This window comes from Dendrobates tinctorius, unplaced genomic scaffold, assembly GCF_039654945.1.
Source record: "Dendrobates tinctorius isolate UK_male_01 unplaced genomic scaffold, ASM3965494v1 ptg000039l, whole genome shotgun sequence".
Taxonomy (NCBI): domain Eukaryota; kingdom Metazoa; phylum Chordata; class Amphibia; order Anura; family Dendrobatidae; genus Dendrobates; species Dendrobates tinctorius.
The window spans coordinates 20,701,576-20,724,569 of record NW_027361707.1 but is presented as its reverse complement, the minus strand read 5'-3'; the positions used below and the strand labels follow the sequence as shown (position 1 = coordinate 20,724,569).

Here is a 22,994-nt window from a genome sequence, read left to right as displayed (position 1 = left end):
TTCACTTGGGGTCCCTGAACAACCAGTGTTTGCCACGCTGTCATGTCTGTGCATGACAGCGTGGCAAACACTGCCTCTTGTTGGTGGTAAAATCACCGATCCCAAAGCCACGAATTCCACACCGTCAAATAACAGCGTGAGCTCGCAGCTGTGCCTGGAGGTAAAAAGTTTACCTTTAGTCACTGGCGTTGGCAAATGGGACTTCTACTCCCATCAGCCTACGCCTGCTGCTGTTACCAACAGCAAGGATTCATCAGCAAGTGAATGTGCTCTAAATAAATAATTTAAAAAAAAGACTTGGGTTCCCCTATATTTTTGATAACCAGCCAGGCAAAACTGACAGCTGCATGCCGCAACCCTTAGCTGTCAGCTTTAGCAAGGTTGATTATCAAGAATATTGAAAAATTAATAATTAGGCTGGGGGGAAATATCCATGGCCCCTTACCAGCCTATGAATACCAGCCCCCAGCTGTCTGCCTTAGCTTGGCTGGTGGTAAAAAATGAGGGGGAGCTCACGTTGCTTTTTAAATTATTTATTTAAATTATAAAAAAAATGGCATGGAGACCCCCTCTATTCTTGATAACCAACCTTGATAAAGATGACAGCTGAGGGTTGCAGCCCGCAGCTATCAGTTTTTCCTGGCTGGTTATCAAAAACACGGGAATCCATGCCCGTTTTTTTTCTAAATATCGGTATTTATTTAGAGTGCAGGCACTGGCTGATGAATACTACCATCAGCCACTCCCTGCTCTTGCTCTTATTAACAGCAGGAGGCATAGGCTGATGGGATTAGTGTTATGAATGGGTCACCGAGGAGGAGAGCGCCGTAGGCTATGCCACCAGAACACCAGAGAGGTTGGTCACTCAGCGGATTGCAGACCCCTGATCTTAACAACCCAACTAGCAGTAGCTGTGGAGCGTTCCTACATTGCCCTAGATGCCTCTTCACAGCCGGAGGACTAACTAAGCCTAAAGACAGAAAGGTGAAATCTAAACTGCCCCAGAGCAGATCCCCAAAGGAATAGACAGCCCACAAACATATATTGTCGGTGAGACAAGATGAAGCACAAACACAGACAGAAAATAGACTGAGCAAATGATGGGGCCCACTCTGACTAGATAGGACAGGACAGAAAAGGCACTGTCTGCAATCACGCAAAAACCCTAATAAATCAAACACGACTGATGTACAAAAATACTGAGGTTTGAACAACCTTGCCCCCACTATATCAGCACTCAGGTGTGAACTGGCGGCTAGCAACAGGCTAATACAGCAGGGGACTAAGCAAACAAACACAAGATACAAAAATACAGGGCAGGAACCAGTAGCCCCAGGGGGAGCAAGCTGACCCCTGACAGCAAGGTAAAAACAGATGCAAATGGTTTAGGAAATGACACTTAGCTGAAAAAATGCAGGCTCAGGCAGCAGACAGAAATCCTCAGTAAGCAAAGAAAGGAGTATCACTGGCAGTCACTGAGAGAAGTCTGTTGTGAGTTCATTTTCCCCTTCACTACTGAGGCCCTAGGAACTCCCTCTGCTGGTAAAGAAAGGTAGTGAGCCTGATTATCAAACACCTGAGTCTGATGATGATGACTGGCTGAGTGGAGTTACTGACTGGATATAAGGCTGCCGACGCCCTTCTGCCCGGCGGGTGATTTCTCTGTGGGATCCTTGGAGACCAGTCTGAATTCCTGCTCCTCTAAAGCCAAGTTTTCTGCTCGGATTTTGCATTTGTGCTTAGACTTTGTTTTGCTTTGTTTTTCTGGATTTCTGCCATTCCCTGCTGGGGTGTGCTGAATTCCTTTAGCTCTGTCTTCTGAAAATACCTGAGTGCTGATTTAGTTTTTGAAGCCTAGCTGCTTCAGGGTCTTTTTCATATCAGCTTGTTGGCTTATGTCTTTGATAGGGTTTTGGCAGATTGCAGACAGCAACCTTCCTTTCCTGTTCTGTTTAGCTAGCTTGGGCCCCATCGTTTGCTCAGCCTATCTTTCTATCTGTGTGAGTGTTTTTTCATCTTGCTTCACCGTCATTATATGTTGGGGGCTGCCTTTTACTTTGGGGTCTGCTCTGGGGCAGTTTAGATTTCCTTTTCTGTCTTTAGGCTATTTAGCGCTCCGGCTGTGATCGAGGGGTCAAGGGCATCGTAGGAACCCCCCCACGGCTACTGCTAGTTGTGTTGATAGGTTCAGGGGTCTGCAATCTGATAGTTGCCAACTTCTCTGGTTTTCTGGACGTAGCTTCTATTTTTGTGTCTGCCTCCTATGGTGACTCAATCATAACAGAATCACCCGCCATACCGCAGATCCTAGGGTACTCAATAGCAGGAAAGAATTGTAAAAAAAAAAAAAAAAGTGTATATTTTTTCCTCTATATCTCTGAGGCCGTAGGGGGAATTTTTTTTTTCTCTCAATGGAGATAAAGCAATTGCCTGATCGTGTGGAGCAGCTCGCTGCGGAAGTGCGGGGAATTTCCGCCTACCTTGCTCATTCACATGCAGCTGAACCAAAGATTCCTACACCTGATGTATTTTTTGGGGATCGGTCTAAATTTTTGAATTTCAAAAATAATTGTAAATTATTTTTTGCCTTGAAGCCTAACTCGTCAGGGAGCTCTGCGCAGCAAGTTAAAATTGTCATCTCTTTGCTGCGTGGCGATCCCCAGGATTGGGTGTTTTCTTGAAACCAGATGATCCTATTCTGACTAATGTGAACGCATTTTTTCAGGCCTTGGGGTTGTTGTATGACGAACCTAATGCCATTGATCAGGCTGAAAAGACCCTGCTGGCATTGAACCAGGTTCGTGATTCTGCAGAATTGTACTGTCAAAAATTCCGAAAGTGGGCAGTACTTACTACCTGGAATGATAATGCCTTGACTGCTCTCTTTCGGAAGGGGTTGTCAGAAGCCGTAAAAGATACTATGGTGGGATTTCCTGTTCCCTCTGGTCTTGACGATTCTATGTCATTAGCTATTCAGGTTGATCGGCGTTTGTGCGAACGCAAAGCTGCACGAGAGGTGTTGCCACCTGTTGAACAAATGTCTGAACCTATGCAATGTGATAGAGTTTTTCCAGAGAACAGCGTCAGGAGTTCAGAAGGCGTAATAAGTTGTGTTTTTTCTGTGGAGATGCCTCGCATATTATTTCTGTCTGTCCTAAACGAGAGAAACGCTTTGCACACACGTTTTCTGTTGGTGGTGTTCAACCTAAGTTTCTTCTGGCTATTACTCTGATCTGCTCCCTGTCCACATTTTCTGCCAAGGCTTTTGTGGATACGGGAGCAGCCCTAAACCTAATGGACTTGGATTTTGCTAAACGTTGTGGATTTCCGATGACACCTCTGCAGACGCCTATCCCTTTGAGGGGGATTGATGCTACTCCTTTGGCTAAAAATAAACCTCAGTTTTGGACCCAGGTGGTAATGCGGGTTGCCCCACACCATCAAGAAAATTGCAGATTTTTGGTGTTGCATAATCTGCATGATACTATTGTTCTGGGGTTTCCCTGGTTACAAATTCATAATCCAGTTTTGGATTGGAAATCTGTGTCTGTGGTGAGTTGGGATTGTCGGTGTGCCTTTAGTGAGGCTCCGGTGTTTTCCACTTCTCCTCAGTCGCATGATGTTCCTGATTATTTGGCGGACTTTTATGATGTATTTAGTGAGAATGAGTCTGCGTCTCTGCCTCCTCATAGGAGTTATGACTGTGCAATTGAACTGAGCCCGGGGTGTAAATTTCCCAAGGGTCGGCTCTTCAATTTATCTTTACCCGAGCACGAGGCTATGCGATCCTATATTAAGGAGGCGTTGGAGAAGGGTCATATTAGACCATCCTCGTCACCCTTAGGTGCCGGTTTTTTTTTTGTAGCCAAAAAGGATGGATCATTAAGACCTTGTATTGATTATCGTGCCCTCAACAAAATTACTGTTAAATATCAGTATCTGTTACCCCTGATTTCTGATCTATTCTCCAGAGTTAAAGGTGCTTGCTGGTTTACCAAGCTTGACCTCAGGGGGGGCGTATAATCTTATTCGCATTAAGCATGGGGATGAATGGAAGACGGCGTTTAATACTCCGGAGGGACATTTTGAGTACCTGGTGATGCCTTTTGGGCTCACTAATGCCCCTTCTGTCTTCCAGTGCTTCATGAACGATATTTTCCGTGATTTTGTCGATAAATTTTTGATTATCTATCTGGATGATATTTTGATCTTCTCCAAGGATTGGGATTCTCATGTGGAACATATTCGGACTGTGTTCCGAATCTTGAGGGAGAATTCCCTGTATGTCAAAGGATCTAAATGCCTTTTTGGAGTACAGAGGATTTCTTTTTTGGGGTTTATTTTGTCCTCGTCAACTATTGAAATGGACCCGGCCAAGGTACAGGCCATTTACGATTGGGTTCAGCCCACTTCTTTGAAGGCCCTCCAGAAGTTTTTGGGTTTTGCTAATTTTTATCGGAAATTTATAGCAAAATTTTCTAGTATTGCCAAGCCATTGACTGATTTGACTAAGAAGGGTGCTGATGTGTTAAATTGGTCTCCGGAGGCTGTTTCTGAAGCGAAGCGAAGATTCACCTCCGCCCCGGTTTTGCGGCAACCTGATGTCTCACTTCCGTTCCAGGTAGAGGTGGATGCTTCTGAGATTGGTGCAGGAGCTGTTTTGTCCCAAAAGGATCCTGTAACATCTAAAATGAATCCCTGTGCTTTCTTTTCCCGAAAGTTCTCTCCATCTGAACGTAACTATGATGTGGGGAATCGGGAACTGTTGGCCATGAAATGGGCATTTGAGGAGTGGAGACATTGGTTGGAGGGAGCTAAGCATCAAGTCGTGGTCCTCACTGACCACAAGAATTTGATTTACCTAGAGTCGGCTAAGCGCTTGAACCCTAGACAGGCTAGGTGGGCCTTGTTTTTTACACGTTTTGATTTTGTGGTTTCTTTTCTTCCTGGAACTAAGAATGTCAAGGCAGACGCCCTCTCTAGGAGCTTCTTTGCTGATTCTCCTGTGGTGACCAAGCCTGCTACCATCTTAGGCGAAGGGGTAGTTCTTTCTGCCATCTCGCCCGATTTGAGACGTGCTCTGGAAGAGTTCCAGGAGGACAAACCTGAGCCTTGTCCCAGTGGAAAGTTGTATGTTCCTGACCAGTGGAAGAAGAGAGTGATGTCTGAAGTTCATTGCTCTGCTTTGGCTGGTCATCCAGGTATTTTTGGTACTAGAGATCTGGTGAGTCAGTCTTTTTGGTGGCCCTCCTTGTCTCGTGATGTCAGGAATTTTGTGCAGTCCTGTGGGACGTGCTCCCGGTCTAAATCGTGTTCTCGCTCTAGTAGGTTGTTGATGCCTTTGCCTGTCCCCAAGAGGCCATGGACCCATATTTCAATGGATTTCATCTCTGATATGCCTGTCTCTCAAAGGATGACTGGGTGATTTGTGATAGGTTCTCTAAGATGGTTCATCTTGTACCACTCCCTAAGTTGCCGTCTTCCTCTGAGTTGGTGCCCCTGTTTTTACAACAGGTGGTTCGCTTGCACGGGATTCCTGAGAACATTGTATCTGACAGAGGAGTCCAGTTTGTGTCTAGATTTTGGAGAACTTTCTGTTCCAAGCTGGGAATTCAGTTGTCCTTCTCCTCTGCTTTTCACCCTCAGACCAATGGGCAGACAGAGAGAACAAACCAGACCTTGGAGTCATATTTGAGATGTTTTATTTCTGCTGATCAGGATGATTGGGTTTCATTTTTGCCCTTGGCCGAATTTGCTTTAAATAATAGAGCTAGTTCTGCCACTTTGATGTCACCTTTTTTTTTTGTAACTTTGGGTTTCATCCTCGATTTTCTTCAGGGCAGGTGGAGCCCTCTGCCTGCCCAGGTGTTGACACTGTGGTGGAGAGAATGCACCAGATCTGGGACCAAGTGGTGGATAAGTTATCTCTCTCCCAGGAAAAGGCCCAGCGGTTTTCCAACCGACATAGGACCATTGGTCCCCAGTTTAAGGTTGGTAATATGGTGTGGTTATCATCAAAAAATATTGCTATGAAGGTGGCTTCTCCTAAGTTTAAGCCTAGATTTATTGTACCTTACAAGATTTTGGAGATTATTAATCCAGTCTCTTTTCGTTTGGCTCTTCCTGTCACATTTAAAATCCATAATGTGTTCCATAAATCTTTGTTGAAGAGGTTTGTTGAACCTGTTGTTCCGGGAGTGGCACCTCCAGACCCTGTATTGGTCGAAGGTAACATGGAATATGAGGTAGAGAAAGTACTGGATTCCCGTCTGGCTAGACGGAGACTCCAGTATTTGGTTAAGTGGAAGGGTTATGGTCAGGAGGATAATTCCTGGGTCTCTGCCTCTGATATTCATGCCAAAAGATTGGTGCGTGCCTTTCATCGGGCTCACCCTGATCGCCCTGGTGGCGTGGTTGAGGGTTCGGTGACCCCTCCTCAAGGGGGAGGTACTGTTGTGAGTTCATTTTCCCCTTCACTACTGAGGCCCGAGGAACTCCCTCTTCTGGTAAAGAAAGGTAGTGAGCCTGATTATCAAACACCTGAGTCTGATGATGATGACATGCTGAGTGGAGTTACTGACTGGATATAAGGCTGCCGACGCCCTTCTGCCCTGCGGGTGATTTCTCTGTGGGATCCTTAGAGACCAGTCTGAATTCCTGCTCCTCTAAAGCCAAGTTTTCTGCTCGGCCTTTTGCATTTGTGCTTAGACTTTGTTTTGCTTTGTTTTTTCTGGATTTCTGCCATTCCCTGCTGGGGTGTGCTGAATTCCTTTAGCTCTGTCTTCTGAAAATACCTGAGTGCTGATTTAGTTTTTGAAGCCTAGCTGCTTCAGGGTCTTTTTCATATCAGCTTGTTGGCTTATGTCTTTGATAGGGTTTTGGCAGATTGCAGACAGCAACCTTCCTTTCCTGTTCTGTTTAGCTAGCTTGGGCCCCATCGTTTGCTCAGCCTATCTTTCTATCTGTGTGAGTGTTTTTTCATCTTGCTTCACCGTCATTATATGTTGGGGGCTGCCTTTTACTTTGGGGTCTGCTCTGGGGCAGTTTAGATTTCCTTTTCTGTCTTTAGGCTATTTGGCGCTCCGGCTGTGATCGAGGGGTCAAGGGCATCATAGGAACCCCCCACGGCTACTGCTAGTTGTGTTGATAGGTTCAGGGGTCTGCAATCTGATAGTTGCCAACTTCTCTGGTTTTCTGGACGTAGCTTCTATTTTTGTGTCTGCCTCCTACGGTGACTCAATCATAACAGAAGTCTGCTCACTTATGTAGTCTCAGTCACTACCACTCCTCCAATTATCTTCTGCAGCTGTTGGGTTAACATCATGTTGACCAGCACCACTACTCACAGTATCCACCAGAGGGAGCCTTGCCTCAAAAGTCAGATCAAGAGAGCTCACAACAGATTAGTAGTCCAATGAGCCAATGCCAAAGAACGGAGGTAAACTTTTTACCTCCGGTCACAGCTGTGCACTCACACTGTAATTTGACAGCATGGGAACCGCAGGTCTCTGACATGTGGTATTAATCTTACTGCTAATCAGAGCCGCCAGTGTTTCTGCATGACAGCACGAGAAACACCCTGTGTTCGGGGTGCCAAACCCAAACAGTAACACAGACTTCTTTTTGATGTCAATGTTCGAGGTCCGTATCCAAACAGTAGGTGTTGACTGCAGACCTGAACTTTACTGTTCGGGTTCACCCATCTCTACCTGCAATACTCGGTGTATACATGAGCACCCTAAGCAAACTTGAGTAATGGGCATTTGCGCTCTTCAAGAGATCATTTGTGGAATCACTGTGTTCAGAAAGTGTTTACAACAATCAGGTGTTTTGCAGAGGCAGTGTTGGTGCACAGCTCCTTGCAGTTCTGAACCCTATTCCACGAGTATTCTAAGCCAGAATATGAATATTTTAAGACATTAAGGTTTGTCAGTCTGGAAAATTTCTAGAACATTGAAGGTATTCTCAAGTGCAGTCATGAAAACCATCAATCTCTATGATGAAACTGGCTCTACTAAAGGATGACCAAGAATTAACTCTGCTGCAGAGGATAAGTTCCACAGAGAAACCAGCCTCAGAAACAACAAATTGACAGCACCTCAGATAACAGCCCTTGTAAATAAAGCACAGACATCAAGAAGCAGACACATTTCAATATTAAAAGTCCCGAGGAGACTGTGAAAAGTGGCCTTCATGGTCCAATTGCTGCAAAGCCACTACTGAGGTATGCAAACAAGAAGAAATTATATGTTTAAGCCAAGCATCAGAAAATTGAGATGTTAGATAAAAGGTAAAATATGTCCTATGGTTTGACGAGTCAAAATTTGAGACTTTTGGTTTCAACCATGTGATGTCTTTTGTGAGGAGCATAAAATGGTAATTGGATGAATTTTACATGTGGGATGGCCACCATGAAGCATGAGGGGGAGATGCTGTGGGTGGACTTTACTGGCGAAACGGTTGGTGACTTATTAGAAAAACAGGACACACTTACTCAGCATGGCTACTGAAACATTCTCCAACATCAAGCCATCTCATCTGGTTTGCATTTAGTGGATCAAACAGGGCAACAACTCAAAACACATTTGCAGGCAATATAATGGTTGTGTGACAAATGAGAAGAGCGATGGAGTCTGTGTCAGATTACATGGCCTCCCCAATCACCTGACCTCCAATTGAGATGGTTTGGGAAGAGTTAAACTGCAGAGTGAAGGCAAAGCAGCCAACAAGTGCTCTGCAACTTTGGGAACAACTTCTACACTGTTGGAAGCCATTCCAGGTGACGACCTGATAAAACTGCTTGAGAGAAAGCCAAGTGAGAGTTAAATCTGTCATCTGAGTAAAAGAGGTGGGGGGATTCTTTGAGGAATCTAAGGTTTAACACATTCTTTGTTCTTTATGTGTTCCTTGATGGTTTTGCTGTCTTCACTCTGAATCTACAATGTGGACGTTCCGATGAGAAGAAGGAAAATCACTGCATCAACAAGTGTGTCCAAACTTTTGACCGTACATATATATATATACACACGCAAACACACACAAATTAATTTAGTGGCTTGGACTGTAAGTAGAACGCTGGTAACACCAGAAGCCCCAGGAGTAGTCTGTCTTGTGGGTGATTCTATTTAAGCCTCTTTTAGCCAATTATGGTGCTTGTTAAGATCATAGTTTTGCAATAATGGAGATGGTGCACTGATAGCTGAACCGCGAAACGTGATTATATTAAGCAAGATGGCTATGGATTTCAGGAGGCGAGGATTTTGATTTTCTAACAGAAGCCATTTCTGATTAAAACTGGCAAGTTAGAAGTGAGAGTCTTTGTAACCTTGCAAGAATCCATTAAGTTCTCCAATCCAGCAGAAGACATAAGACATGCCTATTGATTATTTTTTTAGACAGTGCAATGCTGTTAATGTATGATCATTAACACCATAGGTGCCTCAACCTATATATCCATCAGTAAAGATATTTCTCATTTGCATGCACTTATGTGAGGTGGGTCCATGTTGCATGGAGAACCTAAAGCTGGGACCCGCACCAGAATGGAAAAGTTGTGATCTCTGTTGAAATGGAATCATGGTGGCCCATAATTGCTGCCACTCTATTCAATTTCCATGGGACTGTTGAAGATGTATCTCAGCAATCCATTTTGCTATCTCTGACGGCCCCTTACAGATTTAATTAAGTGGCAGCGCTTAAATGCAGCAACCGATTAATTCAAGTGTGGGACACAAGCCCCCCATTCTGGTGGTCAGCTGGATCTTCACCAATTTGGTACATGTAGCCAAAATTAATTATTTTTTTTTTACAATAGAAGCCTGTATTTGATGAAAGCATAATGAAAACGTGGGATAAAAGGAGCCAAGGCTACGTCCCCTCCGGGCAATAAAAATGATTTTCTTCTTCATATTTGTTTGCAGAAAATACAGTCCACTTAGTTTTCCAGTGCCGGCATAAAGCATGAGATTTTAAGAAATGCTGTAAAATATTTCTGCAGTGTAAATTGACAAGAGCTGCAAATTTGTTAAAATAAGCTGCGGAGCTAGATGTGAATTTCACCCTCTGCAAATAGATAAATGTGTGTCGCCCCGCTCCATCTTTATGTGCAAAAAGTAATACTGCTACGGATATCACGGCAGAAAAATGGATGCGATTTCGGCAAAACTCATACCTACTGTGCATTTAAAGACACTGTGTATTTGGTGCATATTTTACCTTTTAGATTTCTATGGAAAAATGCATTTAAAAATGCGGAATCCCAGCATTTCTTCATTAAAAATGCATTATGAAAAAACACCGCTGCACCAAAAATGCATAAAAAAGGGGAAAACGCATTAAAAACAGCAGCATCCAATAAGAAGAGTAGATTGCTACTCTGTCTTTGTGTCGTCATCAGCGGAAAAAAAGCAGAGTTGTTGCGCATCGGCGCATGACGTAAAAGTCACAAAAAATGTTATACTGTTTGACAAATAGGGAAAAAAATAAATAATAATAATAATACAGCAGACACAGTGATAAATTCGGCTGGACTGTTGAGCTCGGTGCTGCCATCTCCTCGCTATGATTGACAGCTGCCTAAACACATCAGCAGTCATCTATCATGAGTTGTTTATTATAAAATGGTTTTCCGGTTTTGGAAGACCCTTGTCCTCCGGCTTTAGTTTGTTTTTAAAAAATCAAACTCTGCTTTACTCTCCCTCCTTGGATCCAGCGCTGAGTCTCCGGTTCTGTTCACAGTGTCTGTTATTGTCCGTACCACTGACGTCACGTTAACACCGCTAGAGCCAATCAGTGGCTTTGCCCGAGTTGACGCCATAAGCTGCTGAGCTCACTGATTGGCCGCAGCGCTGTCACGTCATCAGCACTGCAGACAATAACAGACACGGGAGCAGCATCAGACCCGGGGAATATAATAGAGGGCAGTCCATTCAGTAACGCGTCTCCATTGCATTATCGATGTGATCCTTCCATGGAGCCGGCATGGCGTGATTCTTCACGATGCTCACAGCTATATTAATGTGATGGCACGTACCTTCAGAAAGATGTAATCATCCTGTACAGTCAGAGAACTGCGATCGATGTCTCCTTTGAACTGAATAGTTCGTGTTTTGTCAGAGCAATTCTGAATCTGGCATGTCACATATCGATAACCTGCGGAGCGGAATCAATAGTGGAAACATTAAGTATCTGGAAGTGACGAATGGCGTTTTCCACAATATAAATATTGACTGCTTTTATTTGCAGTTAGGATGAGATGTGGCGTAGAGAGACGGCGCCGAGCATCGCCAGACAAATGTATGAAGATATGATTGTGGTGCATCTCGCCAAATCTGCGGAGCCGACTTCTACTGGAGCTGTGATTATACACAACCTCAAAAGCTATAAATCCCTAAATATGTGTAGGAGACGGAGGAGAATAAATAGAGCCAGGGATCAAAACAGCTTTATAAGGTCACATTCTGGCGTCCAATGACCGCAATGGACTGACTGGCCAAGGCTCTACCGACCCGAGGGTGGCAACTTCATCTATAATATAACTGGAGAGTGTCCTTCTGTCCGAAGCCTCCAGCACGTGCACAATGTTGCGCAGGAGTCAGCGCATGCCGCACTACCAATCGTCTCAAAGACGTCGGCTGGAGCAGGAGCTTTACTGGTGGTGAGGACAGAAAGAGAGAAATAAAAAAAGCTTGTCACTCGAGCATAGAACGGGTACAATAGCTGGTCTATAATATAACCTGAGATGTGTCCTTCTGTCCGAAGCCTCTGGTGCATGCGCAGGAGTCAGCGCGACTTTGGGACGTTGGTTTGGAGCATCAGTTTCACAGAGACAGAGAGAGAGATGCTCGCAACCTAGTAGAAATATATCAAGCTGTCATGCTCAGGTCAGGAGACCTGTGGCCAGTCTGCGCATTGTGGTCTGATCTCTATGGCCATCTGAATGCACCGTCGTATTAGCTTGTTCAGATGGCCATATATATTAGCGTCTGTTTTTTGCGGTATGTGTCTGCACTCTAGCTGTCTGAATTAGGAATGATGCCATTTACTGTGTAATATTTTTCCAGACTCTCCCATGCGCATGCATGCTCTGTTCAGCCAAGCGTGCATGTTTTCAATGAAAGAAGGGGAATAAACCAATGCCAATCACATCGGGGGTCCCGATATCTTCAGGAGGAAGAGAGTCAAGACACCCCAAAACACATTAGATAATAGATAGTGATGAGTAAATCTGCGGAAATTCAAATTCCGCTCAAATTTGGACAGGAAACTCAGTTCACATTGAATTTATTTAATGCTAGTGAAATGTGTCTTAATATGCTCTGAATCATAGAATCATAGAATCATAGAATCATAGAGTTGGAAGGGACCTCCTGGGCCATCTGGTCCAACCCCCTGCTCAAAGCAGGATTCGCTAAATCATCCCAGTTAGATGTCTGTCCAGCCTCTGTTTGAAGACTTCCATTGAAGGAGAACTCACCACTTCTCGTGGCAGCCTGTTCCACTCATTGATCACTCTAACTGTCAAAAAGTTTTTTCTAATATCTAATCTGTGTCTCCTCCCATTCAGCTTCATCCCATTGCTTCTAGTCTTTCCTTGTGCAAATGAGAATAAAGTTGATCCTTCTACAATGTGACAGCCCTTTAGATATTTGTAGACAGCTATTAAGTCTCCTCTCAGTCTTCTCTTTTGCAAACTAAACATTCCCAAATCCTGCAACCTTTCCTCATAAGACAGGGTTTGCAGACCGGTCACCATTCTGGTCGCTCTTTTCTGAACTTGCTCCAGTTCTGGGGCTGTAATAAATGTAGGGTAAAAAAATCAAAAATAATAGTTATCTCTCCCTGACCCTCATCTCCTCCATGCAACTCCTCTCTTGGTCACTGCGGTCTACATTTATAGGCTGCTAGTTTCCTTCTCACTATGAGTCCTATTGGGTCTTGGGTCAATGTCTTATAAAGTCATAGTGTAGAAAGACCTAATAGGTGCCATTGGCATCGAAGATCCGGCAGGATCCATAGCATGAAGAAATACGGCGACCTGTAAGTGAAGACTGGACTGGAATGTTAAGGCAAGGAGTTTCCCTGATTGGGCTTGTGTGATTTTCTCAAACGAGCGCTATCTTAGGTTTTCAGGATTTTTACTGATAGCACTTGTACCCATGATATTCTTTGGGCTGTGCACATGTCGGAATCTTTCCTCAGAAAAATCGGAGACATGTCTGATTTTGATCTGAGTGTCTGATCAAAATCGCCAATGCCAGTCTATGGGTCTGTGAAAAAAATCGGACTGCAGTCAGATAACCCTGAGAACCTATTTTTTTCTCTCCACATCAAAGAAAAACTGATGCCACTCTGATCAAACTCTGACCGGAATAATTGGACAGTTTGTCTTCGATGTGCAGACACTACTCATATATTGATGGCCTGGGGAGAATATTTTTACTCCCCTCTCCCATACATTTTGAATTCAGTAATATGGCAGTAGTCGCAAAAAAAAAAAAATCTGAATCTGGCAAATCTGAACTTTCTGCAACAAAGTGATTCGCTCATCTCTAATTCTAGACAATTCTGTCAAAATTGACAGGTTTGTCCAACTTTTCACTAATGTGTACAGGTCTAGCATTAGTTATAATGACAAGCAACACAGTTGTCATCGAAACCAGATGGGAGACATTGGATTGACAGTTACAAAATTTAATTTGTATCAGAAGGGGGCGCTACACAGGAAATGATTGTGATCATGATACATGATGTTGTGTATAAGTGATATGAATGGACTCACCTCCGTCTGAATCTTGTATCTCCATGTGGACCAGACCTGGATCTGTATCTACTCCAGCAACAGACCTGCAGAGACACAACAGACACATGTAAGTCACCTGTAGCCTTGCAATTGTGGATGTTATTTATTCCGGAAAACACATATCAGCTGCACTACTGATGTGCAAACATTCATAGTAATCAACCAACCAGGACATTCACCAGCAAACATCTGTAATGTAGTAATCATACTCCTACATTTCTGGCCTTCATTAATAAATTGACCATACAGACTACTTTCTGTTGATGTTGAGTAAGCAGAATTTTCAACTCGATGGCAGAATAGATAGATAGATAAATAGATCTTAGCTTAAAAAGGATCCCTGGTGTCCATTGGATACAAGGGAATCTCCATCCCTGCCCTGAAAAATAAAAGCACCAAAAAGGATGCTGCTCAAGAGGAACTGGTCTGGTATAACAGTACATCAAATCGGTGAGGAGATGGATCAGAATCAGCAGCTTCATCCTCACCTCACAGTCTGATGTCAACCTCTGTGCCACCTACATACCGCCGCCAGAGTCACCCTACTTCAATCCAGACAGCTTTGAGATCTTACATGGAGAAGCCGCCCATTATCAGGCCTTAGGCAAAGTTCTCATCTTTGGAGATCTCAATGCCGGGACATAGAGAGAAAAATACTTTCTGACCACAGATGGAACATCTATATATTTGGAGCAGAGACTGATGGCCACGACTCAGTACACAGGGAGATAAACAACTATGACAGTACAGTCAACAAAAATGTCAAAAAAGCTCCTGAACCTATGTAGAAGTTTAGGACTCAATGGCCTCACGATGGGCGACTCTCTAAGAAGATATACATTAAACTACCATGTAGGAAGGCATGTAGTAGACAATGCCATTACAGAAATGGACCCGACAAACTTACCAACTCCAAGACAACTCCATCTGGGGACTATGGAAGCACATGGGCACTAAAGGCAAGAAAAGAAACATACATATCCAAAATGCCATCATCTGGCTCCATTACTTCAGAGACCTCTACAAAGACCTCTCAAAGGAAGGACTAAGCCAAGAACAGAAAAACTTAATGGCAAAACTAATGACAAAGGAGGAAAAAGTCCAAAATTTCCAAATCCCTCTTGATACACCAATTACATTACAGCAAGTTACAGAGAGAATCTCTTTCATAAGGTGTAGAAAAACCAGTGGCCTGGATATAATCCCACCAGAAATGCTGAAATAAAGCCCAACGGAAATACAGGCTGCAATGGCTAAACTGTTTAACACTGTGCTGAGTGCTGGCCACTTCCCTTGTACCTGGAAGCAAGGCCTCATCACACCCATTCATAAGAGTGGGGACAGGTACGACCCTGCCAACTACAGAGACATAAGTGTCAGCAGCAACCTGAGGTAACTGTTCAACAGCATCCTGAACAAGAGGATCCTCATTTTCGTCACCGAGCACAACATCATCAGCAAAAGCCACGCAGAGTTCATGCCAAACCACCATACCACTTACCACATCTACACCCTGCACAGCCTTATTCAGAACCATGTATGCAACACAAAGCATGGGAAGATATAGGCTTGTTTTGTGGACTTTAAAAAGGCCTTCAACTCAGTATGGCACTCGGGCCTATTCCTGAAACTGCTAGAGAGGGGAATAGGTGGAAAGGCATATAATGTCATTGAAAGCTCCTACACCAAGAACCACTGCACCTTATTTCCAGCAGAGCTGAGACAGGGCTGTACCCTAAATCCAATGCTCTTCAACATCTACATTAATGAGCTGGCCACTGCTCTGGAATCCCCCACGGCATCAGATCTCACACTCCATGACACCCAGGTGAAATTCCTGCTGCATGCAGATGACTTATTGCTGCTATCACCATCCCAGAAAGGTCTCCAAGAAAACCTGAAATATTCGAGAAATTCAGCGCCAAATGGGCGCTGCCCATAAAATTAAAGAAAAACAACATCATGGTGTTCCAGTGGAAAAAGCCAAGATCAGACCATCACACTTCATTTGGGCTAAACAACTGCGCTCTTATAGGAATGGACAAATACACCTATCTGGGCCTGGAAATTCACCAGTCAGGAAGCTTCAAACAAGTTGCAGAGACCCTGAAGCACAAGGCCTGCAAAACCTTTCATGCCATCCAAAGGAAACCCTACCATCTGAAGCCTCCGGTGAGGGTCTGGCTAAAAATATTCAATGTCATCATCACCCCAATTTTCATGCATGTCAGTGAAGTTTGAGGGCCTCACTCATACTCAGACTGGTCAAGGTGGGATTCCAGTCCAACAGAAATATTCCACCTGGAATTCTGCAAGCACCTTCTCAAGGTCCATCAAAGCACTTCCAACAGTGTCTGTTGAGCTGAGGTGGGCAAATTCCCACTGCACCTATCAGCTCACTTACACAGTAGCAGTCCGAGCTCCCATCGTTATGCAGCCCTGCTACATGTAAGGCCTGTTTCACACTTCAGTTTTTTGTGTCAGTTAAAATCTGCCAAAAAGGCGGAAAAGCGGATCCGTTCCTAACTGATGTGAACGGATGACAGTGGATTCGTTTTTTGACGGATCCGCCGAATGAAGAATTTTAAAGGAACCGCTGCCCGGGAAGGAGAGAGAGAGAGAGAGAGAGAGAGAGAGAGAGAGAGAATTTTTTTACATGGTCCGTCCAGGCATCTCGGCAGACGCAAAAAAATTGACGGTTCAGCAAAAAAACGGATCCAACGGATGGCCATCCGTCAAGATCCGCCAGTAATGCAAGTCAATGGGGAAAAAAACGGATCCGCCAAAAAAAATGGCGGATCCGTTTTTTTTTGCAAAAATGGCGGATTTTGACTGATGGTCAAAAATGGAAGTGTGAAACAGGCCTAAGTGGGCCAAACAAACCAGAAATCCCAGAATAACTCACCAAAACCCAACCCAACCAAAACACCAATCACAGCAGCCTCACAAAAGCCAGAATCACTAAGATGGTAGACAAGGGTCAGGACAGGTATATCAGTGGCTGGAGGAACGATATCGTCACTTCACAAAAACTGTTCATGTACAAGAGTCTACAGAGAGACAACAGATTGACTCCATATCTGGAGAAATTGCCGGACCCGAGAAACTGCCAGATCTTGAGCCAGTAAAGACTCAGTGCCCACAGTCTGGCCATCGAGCCCAACCGGCACAAACAGGGCTACAATTCCCGGGAGGACAGACACTATGACCTGGAGGATGAAACCCACTTCATGCTACACTGCATCAAATACTCAGCAGTTAGGGACACTCACTTCAGGATACTCTCCGATCTCTGCGATTTTTCAGCTTTACGAAGGAGTAAAAGAAAACATATATCCTGCTGGCGGAAGAGGAGAGCGCGGTGCGGATAGCAGCGCAATATGTAACATGTGCCATAGGCTGAAATAAAGACAAGTATGATATGCCATGGACTTCCAAAAACCCCCTCCTGGATGTGCCCCATCCATCGTTCTTATAGTCCCTATCCCAACTCCCTACTGTACACGTCAATTTGAATTAGATTGATAATAGATAGAAAGTGCTATGCCTTTGGAGAGTCCATTGATGTTTGGACTCAGATCCTTTGGTCCAGGCTGTCATACCTGACCGTGTAACAGGTATAATTACTGGGAGCCCCTGTATTCTCACTCAGGCTCCTAATTAGTATCTGCAATGATGATGCTCTAAATGATCCTTATTACATAGTGAGACCTAATTATTGCTTCATTCATTTCACAGGGAAATATCCTGGAGATTCCACTTCCACCCAGTGCTGTGGAGCTGACGCTCATCCATAAAGCGAATGTTGTTCCGAGACTTCAAAGCTTGAAAAACACCAAAAGCTCTTTCTTCAAAGAGAACAATTGCTGGTAAAGTCTCAATAATAAGGCACAGCAGAAAGTAATTATTTTAATACCTGGCCTAGTGAAATGTATTCCACAATTTTTGGTTTCCTGTACTTTAAGCCAATTTATCAAGTCAAAAACACAAAGCCATACTGAGCTTCGAATAAAGCCCGGCAATGTGTAATTAATGCCGCATAATGAATACAAGATTAGATCACCAATACTACAACAATCTCTCACTCAGAAAAGGAAACTCGCCCAGGAACATAAAAAGATAGGGAAAAAGTCTTATTTATCTTCTATATAAACATCACTGAAAGCAATGCATCAAAGTGCGCAGAGAAGTCATTAATGCCAAGCGGGGGCGGTATATTATCAGAGGCCATCCTCACTCTTCACTATACACTATTTTTTTGTATATTGTATATGGAGGTAGCTCCTGGTATGCACCCATTCACACTTGTCTGGAAGTGCCAGTCAGTTTTTTGTCATTCCTCACTATTCACAGCTGACATTTGTGACACAGTAGCAGCATTGTTAAAATACAATAAAAACCTCCCTTCTTTGCAACGCGCTTCTGATGTGATGGCAAACATGGGGATAGGGAGGAACAGAATGTAAATAAAATAAAACTTTTAATTTGGGTATTATAATTTCACCCTCTTCCCAACTTTTCTAGATCAGGACCCTCAGAAAAGGGGGATTTAACCCGTGTTGGTCCGATCCCCTTCCCTCTGGGTGCTGTGGTGTAATTACTACTGTGTCCACTAGGGGGCGCTGTGTGGATGTCCCAAGAGAACGGATGAGTGGCAGAATCCTGAAGGATAGTTATGTATCTCAAAGTGGGTGGCTTTGAGATGGAGACTTGGGTATGTGTGATCAGCAATATCATTGCTGAGGTGTTGTTTCTAAGTATAAGGGAGAAGTCTTCAGGTAACTAGAGAGATGGGCGGGTTCTGGTTACCTACAAACCCACCCAGGGGTGTGTCTGAAAATGCCTTTATTAAAAGGCTAGGAGAGTGTGAAGGACCTGTGATGAGGTCATAGTCACGTGACCCGGTGGGCATGGCTATAGACCATATAATGTGGTTAGGGTAGGTCACAAGTAGTGAATGCTGGGACCTGGTTGGTCCAGTTTGGAAGGTCCCGTGAGGAGAAGGATCTCCTCACTAACAGCCTGTGTGTGGCCGGGTGTAATAGCTGCCAGCGTCTGAGAGTCCCAGAGGAGAGAGTGGATGTCTGCAGCGTGGAGCAAAAGCCATGAGAGAACCCTGACATGGGTGAGATAATGATGAGGCTGAAGAGCCTGAGTATGGACATTGAGTAACCTGTGTGACCACAGGCTTAACCAGAGTGAAGCTAAAATGGACGCTATGCTGTAATGCTGTTTATGTTGCTTCTGTGGTTTATGATGACGAATAAACCTCATGGACTATGTTTGGCTTATGAAAACCCGTGCTGGATCTGATTGTGTGGCAGCCAAGCGAGTGTCCCCCAACCTTGAATGACAGCGCTACCTCACAGTGCTGAAAACCTGTAAACGCCTCTAGGCTCCAGAGGAACCGCATTTGTGCCGAACAAAGGGGAGAACTTGGCTCAAAAGTCTTTAAAAGTGTGCGCAAGGTGAAGCAACGATCAAATCCTTCTGTTCTGGGTGTCAAAAGATGACACCATAGTGGGAACCCATAATGGTCTATGTGATGAGTCGTCTCCAACCTGTGGTTTCCACTTATGAAAGCTGTCATTCTGTGACAGCTGCCGAAGCTCAGGGTGGATATCACGGCTTTAGACAAATCCTAAATTTGATCAGTCGTCCAAACATCTCATATTATGCTTCATCTTCTAAAATAAAGGGATTCCATTTGCAAAAACGGTTTAATTAAAATGTGCGGGTAAAGGAGAAGTGACAGCCATGAATCTGCTAACAATCAGTGGGGAACTTCAAGGGGCTCCTCGTACATCAGCTGCGCTCTTAAATATTTCATGCGCCTCACTTTGATGCCATCTCATTTCTCACAGAGAGTGTCACATTTTCTGCACCTCAAAAGACTCGGGTGCATATGTCTCCCATCCAAAAAATAATGAATTCTAGGGCTGCACCAAGCATTTTATCCCATGTGAATGATTCATGCCGCCATATGCTTCATGGCCGGCTTCAGAAATCCTATCTCCAGACATATCTAGTGATGTGATAGGACGTCCTCGTAATAATAATAGGTATATAAATATATTCATTATTAAGTCTTAAACCTGACTATTTGCTATTGTTATTACTGCTTAATTATATTATTTATATTAATTACTGATTTACATTTATATTATAGATTGATTATTTATTATATAGTATTAATATATTAATTATAGATTTATTTTTAATAACATTTCATTATTTTATATATGTATATTAATATTTAACAATTTATTGTAATCATGTTCATTATGTATTATATAATATTTATGATATTATTTATAGATTTATTTTATATATGTATATTAATATTTAACAATTTATTGTAATCATATTCATTACGTATTATATAATATTTATGATATTATTTATAGATTTATTGTTATTAATTTAATGTTATTTATTTTATATTAATAATATATTCAGTATATATTAATATATTTGTATTTATTATATAATAATAATTTAATTATATTATTTATAAATGTATTATTATGTTATTGTTTATTATATATTAATTATACACTTTCATAATGTTTATTTTTAATAATATTTTTTAATTTTTATTATATCATAATAAAGCCATTTATTATATTAATTGTTATTATTTATTATATATCAATAATAGATTAATTATTTTTATAATTTTTATTAGAATAATGAATTATAATTTTTTTAATTTTTATATATATTTTACTAATTATATACTATATAAAAAGAATATAATGAAGTTTATTATATTACTTGGAGATGTATTATTATTAATTTTATTATTATATTATAAATGAATTAATATTTTTTATTTTCTGAATTATATTATATAGTATGTATTGTACAATTATCAGGCAGTTTTCACCAGAATTCTGGAATAAAACTGCTTCAAAAATTGCACAAAAAATTTGCAATGTTTTTAACGCCAGTGTTCACCAGCTTGGATTTTTAAGAAGTGGAAATAACTTTGGTGGGATGGGGCAAGTTTCACTCATCTTCTGCCAACGCAGCTCCGTCGACTATATAGTGGCCGCGGCCAGGTATCGCAGTGCCCGGCCGCGGCCACTTTTCCAGCCATCAATGTTAAAGTCATGGCAACCTATTTTATGCCTCACACTAATATAACAGGAGGTGAGAGATGCTGATGATGTTGCTTTCATCGGTTGCATGTCAGGTATCAGGAAAATGTACAATTCTAAAAAAATAGAACATTTGCATGATATTTACCAGGCATGCAAAAGACCTGACAAGCAGCCGATGGATGTCACCCTCGCTATGACTTTCACCCTCTGGTGTGGAAGAAAGAGGCGCTAGATAACCTTTTAAATTCACAAGATATTGGCTGGACTGGATATCCATATAATCAACTTCTCAGCTAATAGGTTTTTACCAGTTTTAATGGCTCCGTACATGATCAGACAGAATTTTTTCACTGCTGCTTCCTAAATGTTAAACAAATTTCCAAATAGTTTTTAATAAAAACTTTCTACAATTTTGCTGCTGCAGAAAGTCTGTAAGTCCTTTGACTAGCAGGGTGCTATGCAAAAATGTTACAAATCTGTTAGTGCTCCTGGTTCTGATGGCTCTTTCTGCTCTCCTTCCCTTTCTCTAAGTGTTAGAGATAGCATTTTGCACATAGAACTGTAGTGGAGGGATAAGAAAATATTGAAAGTTTTACAGAGGGCAAACAGGGTATATATAAGGATGCATTTACATGGTGAAGAAATACAGTTTTAGCGCAGGATAGAAGCTGTGCAGATACATGAAAGCAGGTGAAGACAGCAGCATCATGGATACTCAGAGACCTCACATCCAGCCTATATTACTGGCAGAGACACTCCCACAAAAAATCATAACTTTAGGCTGAAAACTAAATTTCAGGTGTGAAAATGAATATAAAAATGAGGATTGCTTAAAAAAACTAAAGGTAACTACTAATATATGTGAAAACATTTTTTTCCATGTGAGAAGTGTTGATAGCCTTTAAAGGGAATCTGTCACCCCTTTTTTTGGACTATGAGCTGCCGGCATCGACATCAGGGGCTTATTTACAGCATTCTGTAATGCTGTAGATAAGCCCCCGATGTAACCTGAAAGATAAGAAAAAAGAGTTAGGTTATACTCACCGGGGTGGGCGGTCCGGTCCGATGGGTGTTGAGGTTCGGTCCAGCGCCTCCCATCTTCATACGATGCCGTTCTCTTCTTCCCTTCCTGTCGTGGCTCCAACACAGGCGCCCTGCTCTCCCTGTTGAGTGCAGAGCAGAATACTGCAGTGCGCAGGCGCCAGACCTCTCCCGACGCCTACGCACTGCAGGACTCTGCACTGCCCTCAACAGGGAAGAGCAGTGAGCCTGTGCCGGAGCCACGACAGGAAGGGAAGAAGAGGACAGCATCGTGTGAAGATGGGAGGCGCCGGACCGGACCGCGACACCCATCGGACTGGACAGGACAGCGGGGTGAGTATGCCCCTGATGTCGATGCTGGAAGCTCATAGGCCAAAAAAAGGTCCCTTTAAGATTCTGGATTCCTAAACGCTTTGACTCATTGAAAGCACAAAGTTGTGACATTTTTCACAATACAATTAAAGGGTTAATACAAGGACAAGTTTTTAAGAGAAATGTAGTATTGCTGGGTCTAGTTTGCTGACCCATTCTTAGTCCTCTCTATGACATCTATATGGGTATATAAATGGGTTGCCCCATGAACTACCTCCTGTGAGCCCACACATATCTCTCCACATCTCCTGTACTCAATATAATACGGAATTCAGAATTTTAGCTTTTCCCTGTGACCGAAGAACACATTCCTATAAAACTCTCGCAAAGGGTTAAACTACAGAGATAATCTAATTTACTCGGCTTGCACTTGTGCTCCATACATCGCAGTTTCCAACAGCCCAATACCTTGTTAGATTTGTTGCGGCCTCAGGCAATTTCAATGTAAATTGTGTAACATAATATCATAATAAAGTCCCCATTGATGTCCTGCCCCGCGCAATGTTCTGCATTTGTATGTCATTTGCTTTGCTCCAGGTGGAATAATCATTCCCAGATGGAACTGACTCATGGCGGCTTGCTTTTCACATGTGATTGAGTTCAAGGGTCTTTATTGGGTCCTGGAGCAAAGACGATTCATTACGGGCTGTTATACATCTCATCAGGCTGATGGT

General features: G+C 42.9%; 1 protein-coding gene across 2 annotated transcripts in view; it reads right to left on the bottom strand.

The window, feature by feature from the left end:
• The window catches only part of SORCS2 (sortilin related VPS10 domain containing receptor 2), a 1,190,324-nt gene that overhangs the window by 206,835 nt on the left and 960,495 nt on the right, over nucleotides 1–22,994 (bottom strand). For both annotated transcript variants that reach the window (XM_073574542.1, XM_073574543.1), the window contains exons 6-7: nucleotides 13,781–13,845; nucleotides 11,033–11,151 (exon numbers count right to left, since the gene is read on the bottom strand). In XM_073574542.1, coding sequence (XP_073430643.1) covers nucleotides 11,033–11,151; nucleotides 13,781–13,845 — 184 coding nt within the window. The remainder of the gene's footprint in view (nucleotides 1–11,032; nucleotides 11,152–13,780; nucleotides 13,846–22,994) is intronic.